This window comes from Pristiophorus japonicus, chromosome 21 (genome assembly GCF_044704955.1).
Source record: "Pristiophorus japonicus isolate sPriJap1 chromosome 21, sPriJap1.hap1, whole genome shotgun sequence".
NCBI lineage: Eukaryota > Metazoa > Chordata > Chondrichthyes > Pristiophoridae > Pristiophorus > Pristiophorus japonicus.
Window position 1 is genome coordinate 85,815,456 of NC_091997.1, and position 22,079 is coordinate 85,837,534.

The 22,079-nt window shown below is 48.6% G+C and overlaps 1 protein-coding gene across 2 annotated transcripts in view; it reads left to right on the forward strand.

Annotated features, from left to right (window-relative positions):
* LOC139233743 (uncharacterized) overlaps positions 1-22,079 on the forward strand; it is a 35,937-nt gene that overhangs the window by 1,407 nt on the left and 12,451 nt on the right. The window contains exon 1 of one of the 2 annotated variants that reach the window (XM_070864216.1): positions 11,069-11,161. The exons of the other annotated variant lie outside the window; for it this stretch is intronic. Within the exon in view, the coding sequence (XP_070720317.1) occupies positions 11,107-11,161 (55 nt within the window). The 5' untranslated portion in view covers positions 11,069-11,106. Of the gene's footprint in view, positions 1-11,068; positions 11,162-22,079 lie in introns of those variants that run through there. 2 annotated transcript variants of the gene reach the window in all.

Consider the following 22,079-nt stretch of genomic DNA (forward strand, 5'->3'; position numbering starts at 1 on the left):
GGGACCGAGAGTGGTGGCCGTGGGGGCCGAGAGCGGTGGCCGTGGGACCGAGAGTGGTGGCCGTGGGACCGAGAGTGGTGGCCGTGGGACCGAGAGTGGTGGCAGCGAGCAGAAAAGCAGCGGGTGCGCGAGAGAGACTGGGGAAGAGAGAGAGGCTGGGGGGCAAGGAAGACTGGGAGAGAGAGGCTTGTGGGAGAGCACAAGAGAGGCTGGGGGGAGAGAGAGACATGAGCGAGAGAGAGGCTGGGGGAGAGAGAGAGAGAGAGAGAGGCCAGGGGAGCGAGAGAGAGAGAGAGAGGCTGGGGGAGAGAGAGAGAGAGAGAGGCTAGGGGAGCGAGAGAGAGAGAGAGAGAGGCTGGGGGAGAGAGAGTCTGCAGAGAGAGAGAGGCTGGAGGGAGAGAGAGAGAGAGAGGCTGCAATGAGAGAGAGGCTGGGGGAGAGAGAGAGGGGGGCTGGGGGAAGAAAGACGCTGGGGGGGAGAGAGAGATGCTGGGGGAGAGAGAGGCTGGGGGGGAGAGAGAGAGTCTGGGGGAGAGAGATAGAAGGGCTGGAGGAGAGAGAGAGAGGCTGGAGGAGAGAGAGAGCGGCTTGGGAGAGAGAGAGAGGCTGGGGGGGAGAGAGAGAGAGAGAGAGACTGGGGGGGAGAGAGAGAGCGAGAGAGGCTGGGGGGGAGAGAGAGCGAGAGCGGCTGGGGAAGAGAGAGAGGCTGGGGGGGAGAGAGAGAGAGAGCGAGAGAGACAGGCTGGGGAGGGGGGAGAGAGAGAGAGATATAGGCTGGAGGGAGAGAGAGAGAGAGAGAGAGAGAGAGACTGGGGGAGAGAGAGAGGCTGGGGGTAGGAGAGAGAGAGAGCGAGAGGCTGGAGAGGGGGCGGGGGGAGAGAGATAGAGGCAAGGGGGGAGAGAGAGAGAGAGAGAGGCTGGAGGGAGAGAGAGAGAGAGACTGGGGGGGGGACAGAGAGGCTGGGGGGGGGGGACAGAGAGAGAGAGGCTGAGGGCAGAGAGAGAGAGGCAGGGGTAGAGAGAGAGCAAGAGAGAGGCTGGGGGCGGGGAGAGACATGGGTGGGGGGGAGAGACACGGGTGGGAGTGGGGCGGATGGGAGTAATGGGAGGGAACTCAGGCAAGACAGATCACATTCTTGCAACCACCTACAAGGGACATCGTTGCCGTGGATGATATCCAGAAGTCACAATTCATTTCATACCCAATAAACCTGTTAATTCTTACACAATGCCCCATCTATGGGGGGGTGGGGAGGCAGGGGGAGGATGAACTTGGACTGGGGTAAGGCACTTGGGCTGGAGGGGGGATGTACTTGAACTGGGGTAAGACACTTTGGCTGGCCCTTGCTGTCTTCTGGGGAGCTCTGTCCTCTGTTGCTTCAGAAAGTCAAAATGGATTGAGTTAGAATTTGCAAAGTCAGTGAGAGCTTGGGAGGGGCCGTTCCAGTTACACATTCCTGTGAAACTTCAGGGTGTGGCTTAATCTCCAAGGAGACCAATCATAGACAAAGAGTGGAGTATGGTGGCCAGTTTTGCAGTACAAATAAGCACGTCCTTAAAAAAAAAGGGAATAAAATATGAGCAATGTTTGAGTCCAGAAGGCTGTAAAGTGCCAAAACGAAAGATGAGGTGCTGTTCTTCGAGCTTGCGTTGAGCTTCATTGGAACAGTGTAGGAGGCCGAGGACGGAGAGGTCAGAGTGCAAGTGGAGAGGAGAATTAAAGTGACAGGTGACCGGAAGCTCAGGGTCACACTTACGGACTGAACGGAGATGTTCTGCAAAGCGGTCACCCAATCTACGCTTGGTCTCCCCAATGTAGAGGAGACCACATCATGAGTAGCGAACACAGTATACTAAATTGCAAGCAGTACAGGTAAATCGCTGTTTCACCTGGAAGGAGTATTTGGGGCCCTGGACTGTGGGAAGGGAGGAGGTAAAAGGGCAGGTGTTGCATCTCCTGCGCTTGCAGGGGAAGATGTTGTGGGAATGGGCGGGATGCTGGGGGTGATTGAGGAGTGGACCAGTATGTCCCGGAGGGAGCAGTCCCTTCGGAATGCTGAGAGGGGAGGGGAGGGGAAGATGTGATTGGTGGTGGGATCACGCTGGAGGTGGTGGAGGATGATCCATTAAACATGGAGGCTCGTGGGGTGAAAGGTGAGGACAAGGGGAAACCTGTCATGGTTCTGAGAGGGAGGGGAAGGGGTGAGGGCAGAAGAGCGAGAAATAGAACGGACACGGTTGAGAGCCATGGTAACCACAGTGGAGGGGAATCTTCTGTTGAGGAAAAAGGAAGACATGTCAGAGGCACTAGTGTCAAAGGTGGCGTCTTCAGAACAGATGTGACGGAAAGTAATACGACCTTACTATACAGTTTAAATGCACACGAGGCCCATGCTTGAGAGAAGGTCACTCTGTGACCAGTAACCTTTATTCACGAGCACTCAAGTGATGAAGGTGGGTGGAGCTTCCCCTTTTATACCTGAAAGTCCAAGTGAGGAGTGTCTCTCACAAGTTCACCACCTAGTGGTCATTGCTCTCACAGTGTACAACTAAGGTCAGTTTATACATGGGTTACAATGATGGTTGAATACATAACATCACCTCCCCCCCGAAAGTCTTATTGGGATCACAGGTTGAGTCTCTCTGGTGGTTTACGCTCCCTTGTAGAGCCCCTGAGTTGGGGCTCCGGTTGTTGGGCGCTGGCCTGAGTGTCTGCTGTTTGCAGTGCCTCAGGCCTGTCCGGACTGCCCACAGTGACTGGGCTCTCCTCCACTTGGTTCCGGTGTTCGGTCACCTGTGGTGGAGTGAACTCGACATCGTGTTCTTCCTCTGCTTCTTCGATGGGGTTGCTGAACCTCCTTTTTGTTTGATCTACATGTTTGCGGCAGATTTATCCATTGGTAAGTTTAACTATCAGAATCCTATTCCCCTCTTTGGCAATCACAGTGCCTGTGAGCCATTTGGGCCCTGCAGCGTAGTTGAGGACAAAGACAGGGTCATTGACATCGATACCTCGCACCCTCGCATTCCTGTCATGGTAGTCACATTGTGACTGACGCCTGCTCTCGACAATTTCTTTCATGGTGGGATGTATAAGAGATAACCTGGTTTTGAGCGTCCTTTTCATTAGCAGCTCTGCGGGTGGAACCCCTGTGAGCGAGTGTGGTCGGGATCTGTAGGCAAACAGGAGGCGTGATAAGCGGCTTTGTAGGGAACCCCCTTGGATTCTGAGCATTCCCTGTTTGATTATCTGCACTGCTCATTACGCCTGCCCATTAGAGGCCGGCTTGAACGGTGCCGTTCTGACATGGTTAATTCCATTGCCTGCCATGAAGTCCTGGAATTCAGTGCTTGTGAAGCACGGGCCATGGTCACTGACCAAGACATCCGGTAGACCATGGGCGGCGAACATTGGCCGTAGACTTTCTACCGTGGCAGAGGATGTGCTTGAATTTAAAATGTCACACTCGATCCATTTGGAGTAGGCGCCTACTACAACCAAAAACATTTTTCCGATGAAAGGAACTGCATAGTCCACATGGATGTGTGACCATGGCTTGGTGGCCCAGGACCAGGGGCTAAGGACGGCTTCCCAGGCCCCTTTCCCAGCTGGGCACACATATTGTACCTGCGAACACAAAGTTCCAGGTCTGCATCTATCCCTGGCCACCAAACGTGTGACCTGGCAATTGCCTTCATCATGACAATGCCCGGGTGCTCGTTGTGGAGTTCTCTGATGAACACCTCTCTGCCCATCTGGGGCATGACTACACGGCTTCACCATAGTAGGCAATCGGCCTGAATCGAGAGTTCATCCCTGCGCCTGTGAAATGGTTTAAATTCCTCAGGGCATGCCCCGTACGTGGCTGCCCAGTCCCCATTCAGGACACATTTCTTGACTAAAGACAGTAGCGGGTCTCTATTTGTCCAGACCTTAATCTGACGGGCTGTCACAGGTGAGCCTTCGCTTTCGAAAGCTTCAACAGCCATGATCATCTCAGCAGCCTGCTCGGTAGCCCCCTCAGTGGTGGCTAGTGGGAGCCCGCTGAGTGCATCGGTGCAGTTTTCAGTGCCCGGTCTGTGCCGAATTGTATAGTCATAGGCGGCTAACGTGAGTGCCCACCTCTGTATGCGGGCCGATGCGTTTGCATTTATGGCCTTGTTGTCGGCCAAAAGGGACCTTAGGGGTTTGTGATCTGTCTCCAGCTCAAATTCCCTGCCAAACAAGTACTGGTGCATTTTCTTTACTGTGTATACACATGCAAGCGTCTCCTTTTCTACCATCCCGTAGCCCCTTTCTGCCTGGGACAGACTTCTGGAGGCATTAGCTACTGGCTGTAACTGACCCTTGGCATTAACATGCTGCAACACACACCCGACCCCATAGGACGATGCATCGCATGTTAAAACAAGTTTCTTACATGAGTCATATAGCGTTAACAGATTGTTGGAGCATAATAAATTGCATGCTCTATCAAAAGCCCTTTCCTGGCGGTCCCCCCAGACCCATTCGCGACCTTTGCGTACGAGCACGTGTATTGGCTCTAACAGCGTGCTCAATTTGGGAAGAAAGTTACCAAAATAGTTCAGGAGCCCCAGGAACGAACGCAGCTCCGTCTTGTTACGGGATCTGGGTGCTCTCTGGATCGCTTCCGTCTTGGACGCAGTAGGTCTGATCCCATCTGCTGCTACCCTCATCCCCAGGAATTCTACCTCTGGAGCTAGGAAGACGCACTTCGCCTTTTTCAGTCGCAGCCCTACCCGGTCCAGTCAGCGTAGCACCTCCTCCAGGTTGTGGAGGTGTTCTTCAGTATCGTAATCCGTGATGAGGATGTCGTCTTGAAAAACCACGGTCCCTGGAATCGACTTGAGGAGCCTTTCCATATTTCGTTGAAAGATCGCGGCGGCCGAACAAATCCCGAACGGACATCTGTTATACTCAAACAACCCCTTGTGTGTCGTGATGGTGGTCAGCTTCTTCGACTCACTCGCCAGCTCCTGGGTCATGTAAGCTGAGGTCAGGTCCAATTTTGAAAAAAGTTTGCCACCAGATAGCGTCGCAAAGAGGTCTTCCGCTCTCAGTAGCGGCTACTGGTCTTGGAGTGACACCCGATTGATGGTGGCCTTGTAATCACCACATATCCTGACCGACCCATCCGCCTTGAGCACCAGCACAATTGGGCTCGCCCAGTCACTGAATTCGACTGGCGAGATGATGCCTTCCCTCAGCATCCGGTCCAATTCGCCTTCTATCTTTTCCAGCATCAAGTACGGCACCGCTCTGGCCTTGTGGTGTACTGGCCTGGCGTCCGGGTTTATGTGAATCACTACCTTGGTCCCCATGAAAGTGCCAATGCCGGGTTGAAATAATGAGTCAAATTTGTCCAGGACCTGTGAGAATGATACTCACTCCACAGAAGAAATTGCATTGACATCGCCCCATTTCCAGTTCATGACAGCAAGCTAACTCCTCCAAAGTAGTGCGGGACCGTCCATCGGGACAATCCAGAGTGGCAACCTGTTCTCCAAATCTTTGTGGGTCACAACTACCGTGGCACTGCCTAGCACCGGAATGATCTCCTTTGTGTATGTCCGTAGCTGTGCGTCAATCGGCGATAATTTTGGCCTCCTAGCCTTGGACGCCCACAACTTTTTGAACTGTTTGATACTCATCAGGGACTAGCTGGCCCCCGTGTCTAGCTCCATTGATACTGCGATGCCATTGAGGAGCACTTTCATCATTATCGGTGGCATCCTGGTGTATGAACTGTATTTGTGCTCCACATGAACTCGCTGAACTTCAGCTTCCAGCGATTTCCCCCAGTGTTCATTTGGCCTCGTAGGGCTTACATCGGGCCCATCCTTCTCGTACATCACCCTGGCTGCAGGCTTCCTGCACATACGGGCCAAGTGACCGCTGACGTTGCAATTTCTGCAGGTATATTGCTGATACCTGCAAACTCAGGCTGGGTGTGTGCCTCCACACCTCCAACATGAGCCGTTGTTGGAAACAAAAGGTCCATTACCAGTCCATCGTCTCTGACTGTGTCTGTAACTGTCCTTAAGCACACCATTAACAGATGTTGATGGCCCCATTACTGGCCTCATTGTCCCTTGTGATGGCGTGAATCGCCGTTCAGCTAGCCATTGTCTCTGATAAATTCTGATAAACAGGGTTCGACTACATGTTGGGGCATGTCTGATTGCCCTTGTCTGCCTGGAGAACTGTGTGCTGCGTTAACAATGTTAACTCCCTGTCCATTTGCTGCATTTGAGCCCAGATTTTTGTCAAACATCATTCTGGTCTCTTCCTCCCCTGAGATAAAAGTCTGGGCCATCAAGGCCGCCGTTTCCAGGGTCAAGTCTTTGGTTTCAATCAGTTTCCTGAAAACCCCAGCGTGCCCGATGCACTCAATAAAAAAGTCTCGCAGCATCTCCACTCTGCATGTATCAGGGAACTTACATCGGCTCGCCAGTCGCCGGAGATCTGCCACAAAGTCTGGAACGTTTTGCCCTTCTCGCCGCCGGTGCATGTAAAACCGGTGTCTCGCCATGTGTATGCTGCTCGCCAGTTGAAGGTGTTCCCCGATTAACTTACTGAGCTCTTCAAACGTTTTGTCCGCCGGCTTCTCTGGCGCTAGAAGATCCTTCATCAGGCAATACGTCCTGGATCCACAAACCGTCAGGAGTTGAGCCCTGCGTTTGTCGGCCGACTCCTGTCCCAACCATTCCTTAGTGACGAAACTTTGCTGTAGTCTCTCAATAAAATCATCACCAACACATTACCTCTCGTCTGTGCTGCTAGTGGCCATGCTCACGTGGTTTAAATCCCAGTTTCCCGTCGCCAATGATACGTCCTTACTATACAGTATAAATGCAGACGAGGCCCATGCTTGAGAGAAGGTCACTCTGTGACCAGTAACCTTTATTCACTAGCACTCAAGTGATGAAGGTGGGTGGAGCATCCCCTTTTATACCTGAAAGTCCAGGTTAGGAGTGTCTCTCACAAGTTCACCACCTAGTGGTCATTGTTCTCACAGTGTACAACTTAGGTCAGTTTATACATGGATTACAATGATGGTTGAATATATGACAGAAACGAAGAAACTGGGAGAATGGAATGGAGCCTTTACAGGATGTGGGGTGGGAGGAGGTGTAGTCCAGGTAGCTGTGGGAGTCAGTGGGCTTATTGTGAATGTTTGTCAATAGCCTATCTCCAGAAATGGAGACAGAGAAGTCAAGGAGGGTAAGGGAAGAGTCGGAGATGGACCATGTGAAGGTGAAGGATGGGTAAAAATTGGATGCAAAGTAAATGACATTTTCTAGTTCAGGGAGAGAACAAGAAACAGCACCGGTACAGTCATCAATGTACCGGAAACAATGGTGAGGGAGGGGACCCGAGTACCCACAAAAAGGAGTATTTTGTTTGCATGGTTTCAGAAACTAGAGCTTTCACTTATCTTACAGAACAAATGCTTTATGTGTGGTGAGAGGCTAAGTGTAATTTTAGGCTAACTCGCCGGGGGCGGGGGAGCAGGGGGGGCTGGGGGGGCTCCTATGGTGTAATGCCATATTTACACCCTGCCCAAGATTACTCTCCACAGATTTCAATGGAGGGTAAAATTGGGTGAGTTGTAAAACCATTGTAGCGCTCGATCCCATCACTTTCCCGGTGGGTGGATTAATGGAAAGCCTCCTTCAATGTTTCAGAAAGTGTTTCACTATTTTTCCTGCACTGGGTGTTGATCTAAGTGGCCAGTGGAAAATGAAAAGGTTCACTAGGTTGATTCCGGAGATGAGGGAGTTCACTTATGAAGATAGGTTGAGCAGGTTGGACCTATACTCACTGGAGTTCAGAAGAATGAGAGGTGATCTTATTGAAACTTATAATATAATGAGCGGGCTCGACAAGGTGGATACAGAGAGGATATTTCCACTCATAGGGGAAACTAAAACTAGGGAACATAGTCTTAGAATAAGCGGCCGCCCATTTAAAACTGAGATGAGGGTTGTAAATCTAAGTAATTCTCTGCTCCAGACAGCTGTGGAGGCCAGGTCATTGAATATATTTAAGGCGCAGATAGACAGATTTTTGAGCGATAAGGGAGTAAAGGGTTTTGGGGAACGGGCAGGGAAGTGGAGCTGAGTCCATGATCAGATCAGCCATGATCTTATTAAATGGCGGAGCAGGCTCGAGGGGCCAAATGGCCGACTCCTGCTTCTATTTCTTATGTTCTTATGACACGACTGCCAAGTGAGCACTCACTATCACTGTGCTGCACAGTGGCATGCTCATAGAGTACACATTGTATTTCAGAGCCTCTCACTTCCCCAGTCCCTTCTGTGACTGGAGAGTTGAACGAACAGCCCAACCACTGTCCCCAGGCTCATTAATACAACATCAGTGCACACACATCATCTGAGTCATCCATAAGTCTACTGCCCATTTCCTAACTTGCACCATGTCCCGTTCACCCATCAACCTGACCTACATTGGCTCCCGGTTAAGCAAAGCCTCGATTAAAAAATTCTCATCCTTGTTTTCAAATCCCTCAATGGCCTCGCCCCCTCCCTATCTCTGTAATCTCCTCCAGCCCCACAACCCCCAAGATATCTGCGGTCCTCTAATTCTAGCCTCTTGAGCATTCCCGACTTCAATCGCTCAGCTGCCAAGACCCAAAACTCTGGAATTCTCTCCATCAACCTCTCCGCCTCTCTAGCTCTCTTTCCTGCTTCAAGATGCTCCTCAAAACCTATCTCTTTCACCAAGCTTTTGGTCATCTGCCCTAATTTCTCCTTATGTGGCCTGGTGTCAAATGTTGTTTGTAACACTCCTGTGAAGCGCCTTCTGACGTTTTTCTACATGAAAGGTGTTGTGTATCTGTAAAGCATGCACTCCCATGTTCCACCATCCCAGCATCCCTTGGGAACACTCTATATAAGCCGGCCCCTAAGGCTTGTTCCTCACTCTGGAGTGTCTGATTAAAGACTGAGGTCACTGTTACTTTAACCTCCCAGTGTGCAGCCTCATAATAGGAACATAATAACTGGTGACGAGAATACGAATCCAACGCAAAGATGCAACAAACTGTGGGCATCCTGGAGAAGTTCTCGGAGGGTGAGGACTGGGAAGCCTATGTCGAATGGCTAGACCAGTACTTTGTAGCCAACGAGCTGGACGGAGAAGGAAGCGCTGCAAAAAGGAGAGCGGTCCTCCTCATGGTCTGCGGGGCACCGACCTACAGCCTCATGAGGAATCTTCTGGCTCTGGTGAAACCCACAGATAAGTCGTATGAGGAGCTGTGTACACTGGTTTGGGAGCATCTTAACCTGAGCGAGAGCGTGCTGATGGCGAGGTATCGGTTCTATACGTGCCAGTGATCTGAAGGTCAGGAAGTGGCGAGCTACGTCGCCAAGCTAAGGCGACTTGCAGGACAATGTGAGTTTGATGGCTACCTGGAGCAAATGCTCAGAGACCTTTTTGTACTGGGCATTGGCCACGAGACCATCCTATGAAAACTTTTGACTTAGAGACACCGACCCTCAGTAAGGCCATTGCGATAGCACAGATGTTTATGTCCACCAGTGATAACACCAAACAAATCTCTCAGCACACAAGTGCTAGCAATGTTCATAAATTAACTGCAACTGTGTTTGCGAGCAGAAATGTACAGGGCAGAACCCACGAATCTGCAACTGCCAGCAGGCCTCAGGTGACCCAGATGACTCAGAGTCCCCAAAAAAGGATGAATGCAAGGCAATTCACACCTTGTTGGCGTTGTGGAGGCTTCCATTCAGCCTATTCATGCCACTTCAAAGGGTATGTTTGCAAGAGCTATGGAACAATGGGGCACCTCCAATGAGCTTGCAAGCTCTGCAAAACCTGCTAACCACCACGTGGCAGAGGAAGATCAGTCCATGGTGGGTCAAAGCAATTTCGAGCCTCAGAGAGAGGAGGTAGATGCTGAAGTACATGGGGTGCACACATTTTCAACAAAATGTCCACCTATAATGCTAAACGTAAAATTGAATGCCTTACCCGTAGCCATAGAACTGGACAGTGGTGCTAGCCAATCTATCGTGAGCAAAAAGATGTTTGAGAGACTGTGGCGCAACAAAGCATTCAGACCAGCCCTGAGCCCCATCCACATGAAACTGAGAACGTACACCAAAGAGCTTATCACTGTCCTGGGCAGCGCCATGGTCAAGGTCACCTACGAGGGCACGGTGCACGAACTGCCACTCTGGATTGTCCCGGGCGATGGCCCCACACTGCTTGGAAGGAGCTAGCTGGGCAAAATCCGCTGTAACTGGAATGATATCCGAGCGCTATCACATGTCAATGAGGCCTCATGTACCCAGGTTCTTAACAAATTTCCTTCCCTTTTTCAGCCAGGCATTGGAAACTTTTCCGGGGCGAAGGTGCGGATCGATTTGGTCCCAGAGGCAGGACCCATTCACCACAAGGCGCGAGCGGTACCTCACATGATGAGAGAGAGAGTGGAAATCGAGCTGGACAGGCTGCAACGCGAGGGCATCATCTCCCCAGTGGAATTCAGCGAGTGGGCCAGCCCGATTGTTCCAGTACTCAAAAGTGATGGCACGGTCAGGATTTGCGCCAGCCCAGCGAGGGCACAGCCAACACACCAGAACAGACATTTGTACCAAGGCGGTCCACCAAGGAAAGAAAGGCTCCCAACCGCCTCACCTAGTAAATAGTTTTCACTTTGACTTTGGGTGGGGAGTGATGTTGTGTATCTGTAAAACATGCACTCCCATGTTCCACCACCACGGAGCTCATCCCCTGAAGTCCCAAGGGATCCCAGCATCCCTTGGGAGCACTGTCTATAAGCCGGCCCCGAAGGCCTGTTCCTCACTCTGGAGTGTCTGATTAAAGACTGAGGTCACTTTAACCTCCCTGTGTGCAGCCTCATCTGTGTTAGGAACACAATAAAAGGTGTTATATAAATACAAGTCGTTTTTAGTGTGGTTGAGTTGTTAAAAGAGGACGAGGATTTCCTCTTTCATCACTTCTCTGTTTCTCTCACTGACCAGAATGTGATGGTGAAAGAGGCACCCAGCTTCTGAACCAGCTAGGAATGTGAAATGGCGCTTGGTGCTCTGTTTGTGGGTCTTTTCCTTCTGTTCCAACATGTTGTAGGTAAGGATCCATACTTTCAACTAATCTTCAACATGTTTATCTGGAAATATCAGTTTCTATCTGTACCTGAACGCAGAAATATAAGGATTGAAGGATATTGATTGCCATCAGTGCTGCTTTCACGCGGATGTTTAATGTACTCATATGACAGTTGTTGTTGGGTCATTTTAACACGGTTTAATCATGGGTGGTCAGTTTAAAATTGGCACTAAGAGAGTGAGGAGACAGATTAGGAGAACATTTTTTACACAGAGGTTTGTTTTGCCACAGGGAGTGGTTGACGCAGAGACATTTTCATCTTTTGAAGGAAAACTGGAAAACATTTGAAGCAGAGGAAGATTTGGGGCTGTGGGGCGAGCGAGGCAATGGATTTGCTCTGGCAAAGAGCCAGCACTGGCACGATGGGCCCAATTGCCTCCTTCTGTGCTGCAAACGTCTTTGGTTCAACTCCTGTCTTAAAACAGTGCAGGGATGAAATACAAGAACAGTGCTGATCCTATCCCAATTTCCCTTACAACAGAATCATATCTCACTCTAGGAATGAAATAGTGGAAGATTTAGAAGAGTTAGAAGGATTTGCTGATGGGCTTTAATGGAGAGAGGGGGTGGGAAGTCCGTGCAGAGCATAAATGCGGCATGGAGCAGTTGGGCCGAATGGCCTGTTTCTGTGCCGAACATTCCATGTAATTCTGTGTAAGATTTTATGCTCAGGCTCGATTATTGGGAACTCGAAAGTAACAATTATATTTGATGACTCAGCCGAGCCTCACACCATTAAAGGGTGGAGACCACACTAGGCGGGGCCCACGACACCACTCGGACCAGGGCTCGAAATCAGCACCACTGGCAAAATGGAGCAGCTCAGAGCTTTCTGTACATTACAGACCGTCCATTCCGCGATTGTTCTGTAAGGAAATGGAAACCGACACTGTGTAAAGGGGGATTTGTAACCATACTCTGCAATTTGTTTCTAAACAGACTCTGTGTAATATGGGCGGTCTGCCGACAGATTCTGTTCCTCAAATGATAAGTGACGTCTGCCCCTAACCTCAGTCCAAACACGGCTAAGTTACAACCGAGTCTGACTGGGAGATGTGGTTTGGTGTTTATTCGAGCTCTGGCGTAATAGTGATCTATAGTACAGACACACCTGGGTCAGTGGGGCCAAGTTTCAGTTGAGTTGCTCCTGTTTTTTTGGAGCAACTGGTTTAGAATGGAATATCTTAGAAATTTGAATTCTCGGCATTTAGTTTGTTCCAGTTCTAGTCAGTTAGAACAGTTTCACTTTGGAACAGAATTTTTTTTTCAAAAGGGGGCGTGTCCGGCCATTACGCCTGTTTTTAAAGTTTAGGCAGTGAAAACTCACTCCAAACTAAAGTAGAATGGAGTAATTGAAGATTTTTGTACGTTCGAAAAAACCTTGTCTACACTTTAGAAAATCAGGCGTAGGTTACAAATTCGGCGTAGGGAACGAGGGCGGGGGGGGGGGAGACGGGGGGAAGGGAAGTCATTAAATTCTACAATCAATCCTTCAGCCATGAACTCATTGAATGGCGGTGCAGGCTAGAAGGGCCGAATGGCCTACTCCTGCACCTATTTTCTATGTTTCTATGTTAGTTATACTTATACAAATATTATACAAATAAATCCAACCTGAATAAAAATTTATAAGCAAAGAAAAGATTAAATAATCCATGTTCCGACCTGTGCGAAACAGCAGCAACCTTCAGGCAGGCCTTTCATGTTGGAGACAGGCAGGGGTGGTGTCAGTGTCTCGACGGCAGCCCCACAGCAGCAACAAGCAGCCTTCGAGCTGAGCTGTGGTGCTTCAGGCAGGCCTACATTCCGTTAGTGGCTGGCCGGCAGCCGAGGAATCAACACGCACGCAGCTTTCGAAGGGGGTTGAGGCCATTCGGCCACACGATAGGGGCGGCGTCAGTGGCTCGATGGCAGCCGAAGATACAGCAGCAGCTTTCGAGCTATGAGGGGACTGAGGCCATTTGGCCAGGGAGAGGCAGCCACATAGACAGTTTTATACTTAAATTTGCAGAATGGGTGCTGCATTGTCAACACCACGTATTATGCAATGGTTTGCCATCAATTCACTGCATAGGAGAGAATTGATTAGAGCTCACCGCACCAGGAACATCGTAACCCGTAGGCTGATGGGCAGGAGACCTTACCCACGTCGACAATATCGAGCCAGGCGCTCGTACCTGGACATGAGCGAGGCTGATTGTGTGAAAAGGCTGCGTTCACTGAGATCTGTGATATGGTGAGAGCAGATTTGCAGCCCAAAAGCAGAATGCCAACTGCCCTGTCTGTTGCAGTGAAGGTAACAGCTGCACTTTCTTTCTATGCCTCGGGATCGTTTCAGGCTACAACTGGAGATGTGTGTGCCATCTCTCAACGTGCAATACATGCCTGCATTTACCAGGTCACAGCTGCACTGTATGTGCGAAGGAATGACTTCATCAATTTCCCAATGACCGCACAAGCGATCCATGAGAGGGCTGTGGGCTTCTTCAGGATTGCTGGCTTCCCAGGGCTGCATTGATTGTACCCATATAGCCTTGCGAGCACCTGTGGAGGATTCTGAGCAGTACCGAAATAGGAAAGGTTTCCACTCTATCAATGTGCAGCTCGTGTGTGACGACAAGCAGCGCATCATGTCAGTCGATGCGAGATACCCTGGCAGCACCCACGATGCGTTCATCCTACGCGACAGCGTTATATCTGACATGTTTGAGCAGCAGCCAGAAGGGCAGAGCTGGCTACTGGGAGACAAAGGGTACGGCCTGACCACCTGGCTCATGACGCCCCTACGCGTGACACGGACAGAAGCTGACCGTCAATACAACATGGCGCACATTGCGACACGCATCATCATTGAGAGATCCATTGGCATATTGAAACAGCGTTTCCGATGCCTGGACCATTCTGGAGGACAGCTGCTATACTCTCCTCAGATTGTCGGTCACTTCACTGTTGTGTGCTGCATGCTTCATAATTTAGCCATCATGAGGCAGCAGGAGCTGGTAGTGGAACCTGAAGACCTATGTGAGGGTCCAGTGCCTGATGATAATATTACGGAAGAGCAGGATGTGGATGATGACGATGATCAGGAAAGCATGCAAGTGCCTGATGCTGGAGCACGAGGTCGGAGAAGGTCCGTCCATCGTGCCCCTTTAACGATTGCTCGAGCCTTGCGCCAGCAGCTCATCCGTGAACGCTTCAACTACTGATGCCTGAGGGCTCTGCGACCACTTTTGCACATGGACATGTTTATTCTTTGCAGTTGTTCCGACGTTGTGTTGGAACAGTTAATGGAAGTTTTAATGAAAAAATATTTTATTGAAAAGTTAACGTCACTGTAATAAAATATTTGTTGTATCAAACTATACTTTTTAATATGACTCTTGAAGATCACTTAAAAACTTTAAGGTCACTTATAAACTTGTAAAGTTACAAAAGTTACAAAACAATCGCAATGTGAAAAATCTTACTCTTAAGATCACTTAAACTTCAAGATCACTTTTTAGATGCAAAATTAAATAAGTTACAGAATTTAAGAGCATTTACACTATAAGATCACTTGAAAACCCTGAGATCACTTATAAGTTGTAAAGTTACAAAACTTACAAAACAGTTTCAATGTGAAAAATCTTACACTCTGAAGAACACTTAAACTGCAGGATCACTTTTTAGGTGCAAAATTAAAGATACAAAAAAATATGAGAGCATTTACACTATAAGTTCACTTAAAAACCATAAGATCACTAATAAGTTGTAAAGTTACAAAACTTACAAAACAATTTCAATTTGAAAAACGCTACTACAGCTACATCAAGAACAAGAACAAAAGCAGCAAAGAAAGGCTGCATCCATGTCTCATCCATATCTCAGTGAATGTTCACTTCCTCATAGGGGTGTTATTTGATTGGCCGGGCTGTGTGCCCTTATTGCAGCAGCTACCTCAACCAGGCCCTCCCTGACGGCCTGTGCCGTCGATTGCACTCCCTCGGACATTCCCTCCCTAAGTTCCCGTGCCATTACTGCTATTTCTCCTGTCAGGACCGTCAACTCTTCACCCACTGCACTGACGCCACCGATGAGTGATCGGGTAAGCTCATTGGTCTCCATACCCAACGCCACAACCTGAGCCGCATCTGTTGCACGCTGCATCTCAGGAGAGCGTGTCTCCAATCTCCTTCTCCTCTGCCTGGGTCTGCCTCGTGGCACCACTACACAGGGAGGCGCGGGCTGGGACTATGGGACGCTCTGTGTACCAGACGGCAGAACTAGAGGGAGAGGCTCGGGCTGGAACGGTAGGACGCTCTGTGTTGCAGACGGCAGTACTAGAGAGAGAGGCTCGGGCTGGGATGGTGGGGCGCTCGGTGTTCCAGACGGCAGTACTAGAGAGAGAGGCTCGGGCTGGGATGGTGGGGTGCTCGGTGTTCCAGACAACAGCACTCGAGTGCGAGCCATGGGCTGGGATGTTGGACGAATGAGTATAAACTGCTCCATGATATCAGCAGCAGCACTGGGACCCGCAGCGTCGGAATCAAAACCATAGTAGATGGAGCCAGAACCTATGCGAGAGGGAGGCGCAGGCTCGGACGGTAGTGCACTGACTGTAGAATGCTGCATTATACCAGCAGCACCACTGGGACCCGCAACATCGGAAGCAAAACCATGGAAGGTGGAACCAAGACCTATGCTAGGGATTGAAACTCTGATGCCCCTTGATGGGGGCTCATAAACATTAATTTAGAAGCTCTCCCCTGCAGACATTTCAGTCATCGCTGCCATCATCCAGTCTGGTTCATCCACATCTGGTTGTACTGGTCCTTGTTCTGTACCCTCAGGATCCTCAGGGTTGGAAGCAGCAGCACCGTCATCGTCATCATCATCAACATCGTCATCATCATCATCATCATCATCATCATCATGTTCTGCAAAATATATCAGAACAGTCAAATGTTTAACAGCAAGGGAGGGGGCCGGATGGATGGCATGAGTACTCTCACACATAGCAGGTCAGGCAGCAGGTTGATTTAAAGGGCCACGATGCATTTTCAGGACTTACCCTCTTCCTCGTGTGCAGGCCCAGCTTGTGCTGTACTGATTGCTTTTCTCCATGTACCACTCATCATAGCAGCTTCCCTCTGTTCCAAGGGTGTCAGTGGATGCAGATTGGGCATGCCTCCTCTTGTCCGAGTTGCCTCCCTTTTGTTGTGGGCCAATTTCTTCTGCAAAGAGTAAAATCTAACTTTTTACAGAGTGTGTCAGTCTGCAAGTTGGGATATACAGATAGCCAGGTTACAATTACGATTAAATTAAAAATGGGAAATATTACTTACACTAACTACTTGACCAAGGTCATGCCATTTCTTTTTACACTGGCTTCCAGGTCTCATGGTATGCACCACTGCGCAGTAATCTTCTGTAACTTGGTTCCACTGTTTCTTCATTTCTTTTGGTGGCACTTTTATGCAACCCCTATTGCTGGTATCTCGCTCCTGCCATCTCTGCTCAATTACATTGACTAATATCTTTACTTCCTCATGCAAGAAATTCTTTGTTCTTGGTGGACGTTCACTCTTATTTCTCAAAACACACAGTCCTTAATTTGCATGCACCAATGCAGCACCGGTTCTGCAAGTTTAGCAGTGAAAAGCTGAACTCACTGATTTCAGCAGGTGATTTATTCAACAGTGCTGCTAAAAGCACTCCCTCACACACAAAAATATCACAAAAATTAAATCACAAGCCTTTCCAGGGGTCCAAGAGACAAATCTTCACTTTTCCTCCAGTCCCTTTAAAAATGGCCGAGTGCCAATGTTTGTTTCACACTGCGTGTGCGTGCACGCTCCAACGCGCATGCGCAGGGTTGCCGGCACGACGTTGGCTCATTTGAATTAGACCCGTCCCCCACTGCTTAGGGAATCGGCGCGAGTGTCTGGCTCCACCCCCTGCTGTGATGTGCGCGCTGCGCCAAGCTGAGTTAGAGCTCCAAGGAGCCGGAGAATCTCGCAGTTTTTTTCCTGCGCACTTTTAGGCGTGAAGAACAGGCGTCCAGCTCGGGGCTGCGCCGTTTTCAGCGCGGTCCTAAACTTGGGGCCAGTGAGTGGAGAGTTTCTAGGTGCAGTCTGTCAGGGCCATTACAGGGGGGGGGTTGCGTGTGTCAGATGCTCAAGTTGCAAACACAGATCCATAACAGCCGCTCCATGATACCCTCTGTTCAGGAATTTAACCCAACCAATCAGAGCTCTGCTAACTTCTCCATCGCAGCTTATCATCTTAACTAGCAGAAAATGAGCCTCTGAACACAATGCAAACAGAAATTATCTTTCTGATAATCTAAATGTGCTGATCAGAAACCTGTTGATTACAAGAAAAAAGATTTGCATATACCTTCCACAACCTCAGGACATTCCAAAGCATTTTACAGCCAATTAAGTCCTTTTTTTGAAGTGTAGTCACTGCTGTCGGAAACGTTGCAGTTTACGCTGAGCAAGGTCCCTCAAACAGCAGTATGAGAATGAGCAGATAATCTGTTTTAGTAATGTTGGTTGGGTGATAACTATTCACCAGGGCAGCGGGGATAACTCCCCTGCTCTTCTTCAAAATAGTGTGATGGGACCTTTAATGTCCACCTGAGTGGGTAGACGGGGCCTCGGCTAAACAGCTCATTCAAAAGATGGCACCTCTGACAGTGCAGCACTCTCTCAGAGGGTCGGCGTAGATTTTGCACTCAAGTCTCTGAAGTGGGACCTGAACCTACAACCCTCTGACTCAGAAACAAAATGCCTACCCACTGAAGCACAGTTGACAGCATGTGAAAAAGAACTTGAATTTATAGAGAGCATCTAAAGTGGGGCAAGGTCGTGCGGTGTTTTGTAAATGTGGAAATGCAGGGAAGGACGTGAGCTCGATGTAGGAGGAGAGTGAGTGGAAGTGGCAAATGTCTCGGTTAAAGAGGTAAGTTTTAAAGAACCTTTTGCAGATGCCAAAGATGTGCCAAGGTGGAGGGTGAGGGGTTAAGGGAGAGAATAGCAGAGTGTGGGGCATAAAGGCTGAGGGCTGAGCAAGTGGTGGTGAAGGATAAGGTTTCTTAAATCAATGCAGTGGGCCACAGAGGAGGCCAAAGTCAGATGAAGCCATGGAGAGATAGGTAACTAGCCACTTAGCCTGACATCAGTAGTAAGCAAAATGCTAGAATCAATTATTAGGGACGTGGTATCAGGGCAATTAGAAAATCATAATATGATTACGCAGAGTCAATATTGTTTTATGAAAGGGAAATCATGTTTGACAAATCTGTTAAGAGTTTTTTGAAGATGTAACTGATAAGATTGATAAGGGGGAATCAGTGGTTTTGTATTTTCAAAAAGCATTCGATATGGTGCCACAGAAGAGGTTATTAGTCAAAATTAGGACTCATGGTACTTGGGGGTAATATATCAGCATGGATTGAGGATTGGTTAATGGACAGAAAACATAGAGTAGGAATAAACGGGACTTTTTCGGGTTGGCAGGCTGTAACTACAAGAATCAGTGCTGGGGCCTCAGCTGTTTAATGACTTAGATGAAGGAGTTGAGTGTAAAATATCCAAGTTTCCTGATGATACAAAGTTAGGTGGGAAAATAAGCTGTGAGGAGGACGCAAAGAGGCTGCAGAGAGATATAGACAGGTTGACTGAGTGGACAAGAACATGGCAAATGGAATAGAATGGAAGTGTGAAGTTAACCACTTTGGTAGGAAAAACAAAAATGCAGAATATCTTTTGAATGGTGAGAGACTGGGAAATGTTTGCACTCAGAGGGACCTGGGGGTCCTTGTACATGAATCACAGAAAGTTAACATTCAGGTACAGCAAGCAACTAAGAAAGCAAATGGTATGTTAGCTTTTGTTACAAAGGGATTAGAATATAAAAGTAAAGAAGTCTTACTACAATTATACAGGGCATTGGTGAGGCTACACCTGGAGTACTGTGTACAGTTCTGGTCTCCTTACCTCAGGAAAGACATCCTTGCCTTAGAGGGGCTGTAGCGAAGATTCACTAGACAGGTTCCTGGGATGAGGGGATTGCCATATGAGGAGAGATTGAGTAGACTAAGCCTATATTCCTTTGAGTTTAGGTGATCTAATTGAAAAATATAAATTTCTTAAGGGGCTTGACAGGGCTAATGCTGGGAAATTGTTTCCCCAGGCTGGGGAATCTCGAACACGGGATCACAGTCACAGAATAAAAGGTACGCCATTTAGGACTGAGATAAGCAGACATTTCCTCAAAGGGGTGTGAATCTTGGAATTCTCTACCCCAGAGAGCTGTTGCATATATTCAAGATAGTGGTCGATACATTTTTGGGAACAAAGGGAATTAAGGGATATGGGAATACTGCGGGAAGGTGGATTGAGGTAGAAAATTAGCCATGATCTTGCTGAATGGCGGAGCAGACTCAAGGGACCAAATGACCTACTTCAGCTTCTACTTTTTATGTTCTTATATTTGTATGCTATGCCAGTGGTGGAGGGAGTGTATATTTAATCTGGTGGATGGATGGGGTGTCAACAAGCGATCTGTCTTATCCTGGATGGTGTTGAGCTTCTTGAAAGTTGTTGCTGCTGCACTCATCCAAAAGTGGAGAGTATTTCATCACACTCCTGACTTGTGCCTTGTAGATGGTGGAGAGGGTTTGGGATTCAGGAGGTAAGACACTCATCACAGAATATCCAGCCTCTGACCTGCTCTTGTTGTCACATCATTTATATATCTGGTTGAGTTTTGTTTCTGATGAATGATGACCTCCCCTGGATGTTGATGGTGTGAGATTCAACTATGGTAATGCCATTGAATATCAATAGAGGTGGTTAGAATCTGTTTGGAGATGGTCATTGCCTGGCGCTTGTGTGGTGCAATTGTTACTTGCCACTTATCAGCTTAAGCCTAGACGTTGTCCCGGTCTTGCTGCATGTGGGCACGGACTGTTACAATATCTGAGGAGTTGTGAATGGAGCGGAACACTGTGAAATCATGAGTGAACAGCCCCACTTCTGTCATGATGGAGAGTAGGTCATTGATGAAGCAGCTGAGGATAGTTGGGCCTGGGATACTGTCCTAGGAGGGTAAAGGACGGTTTTGAATTCAGTGCCTGGGGGGAGGTCAGTGAGGACAGGAGTGATTAGTGAGTAGGATGCCATGTGAGACAGAATGTGGATAATGGGTTCCGACTGAGTCTGTTATCGGTGAAGTTCAGGAGGCTGATGAGGAAAGGATTGTAGATGTCCATGGCCATGGTGATGAAGCTTTGGAGGAGAGTTCCAGCGACACTGAGGATGAGGTGGGAATGGAGGCAGGCACTGTTTGGAAGGGGGAGTCACAACATCTGGTGGTGGGCTGGATGTTTGTTTCAAGTTCAGCTCAGGGTCAAATAGGGTCAGTATGTACTGGAACCTAACGGGATGGCTTTGGTTTTTCCAACTTTGAAGCTGGTAAAGTTCTGGTTTGTCCAGAACTTGATGCAGATAAGAAATCAGAAATGCAGAAATATTGATACATTCCAAGCAACCATGGAAATATTGATACCTTCCAATGACCCTCTGCAAATATTGATATATTCCAAGCAAACCCATGAAACATAGAAACATAGAAACATAGAAAATAGGTGCAGGAGTAGGCCATTTGGCCCTTCGAGCCTGCACCACCATTCGATGAGATCATGGCTGATCATTCCCTCAGTACCCCTTTCCTGCTTTCCATACCCCTTGATCCCTTTAGCCGTAAGGGCCATATCTAACTCTCTCTTGAATATATCCAACGAACCGGCATCAACAACTCTCTGCGGCAGGGATTTCTACGGGTTAACAACTCTCTGAGTAAAGAAGTTTCCCCTCATCTCAGTCCTAAATGGCCTACCCCTTATCCTAAGACTGTGTCCCCTGGTTCTGGACTTCCCCAACATCAGGAACAATCTACCCGCATCTAACCTGTCCCGTCCCGTCAAATTCTTATATGTTTCTATGAGAGCCCCTCTCATCCTTCTAAACTCCAATGTATAAAGGCCCAGTTGATCCAGTCTCTCCTCATATGTCAGTCCGGCCATCCCGGGAATCAGTCTGGTGAATCTTCACTGCACTCCCTCAATAGTCCTTCCTCAGATTAGGAGACCAAAAGTGAACACAATAATCCAGGTAAGGCCTCACCAAGGCCCTGTACAACTGCAGTAAGACCTCCCTGCTCCTATACTCAAATCCCCTAGCTATGAAGGCCAACATACCATTTGCCTTCTTTACCGCCTGCTGCACCTGTATGCCAACCTTCAATGACTGATGCAACATGACACCCAGGTCTCGTTGCACCTCCCTTTTTCCTAATCTGCCACCATTCAGATAATATTCTGTCTGCGCGCTTTTGCCCCCAAAGTGGATAACCTCACATTATACTCCATCTGCCAAATTTTTGCCCACTCACTTAGCCTGTCTTTGTCCTTTTGCAGATTTTGTGTGTCCTCCTCACACATTGCTTTTCCTCCCATCTTTGTATCGTCGGCAAACTTGGCTACGTTACACTCAGTCCCTTCTTCCAAGTCGTTAATATAGATTGTAAATAGTTGAGGTCCCAGCAATGATCCCTGCAGCACCCCACTCATTGCCAACCCGAGCATGAACCAGAGAGCCCTACTCTCTATTTTCTGTTCATTAGCCAATCCTCTATCCATGTTAATATATTACCACCAACCCGGTGAAATTTATCTTGTGCATTAACCTTTTATGTGGCACCTTGTCAAATGCCTTCTGGATGTCCAAATATACCACATCCACTGGTTCCCCTTTATCCACCCTGTTGGTTACATCCTCAAAGAATTCTAGCAAATTTGTCAAACATGACTTCCCCTTCACAAATCCATGCT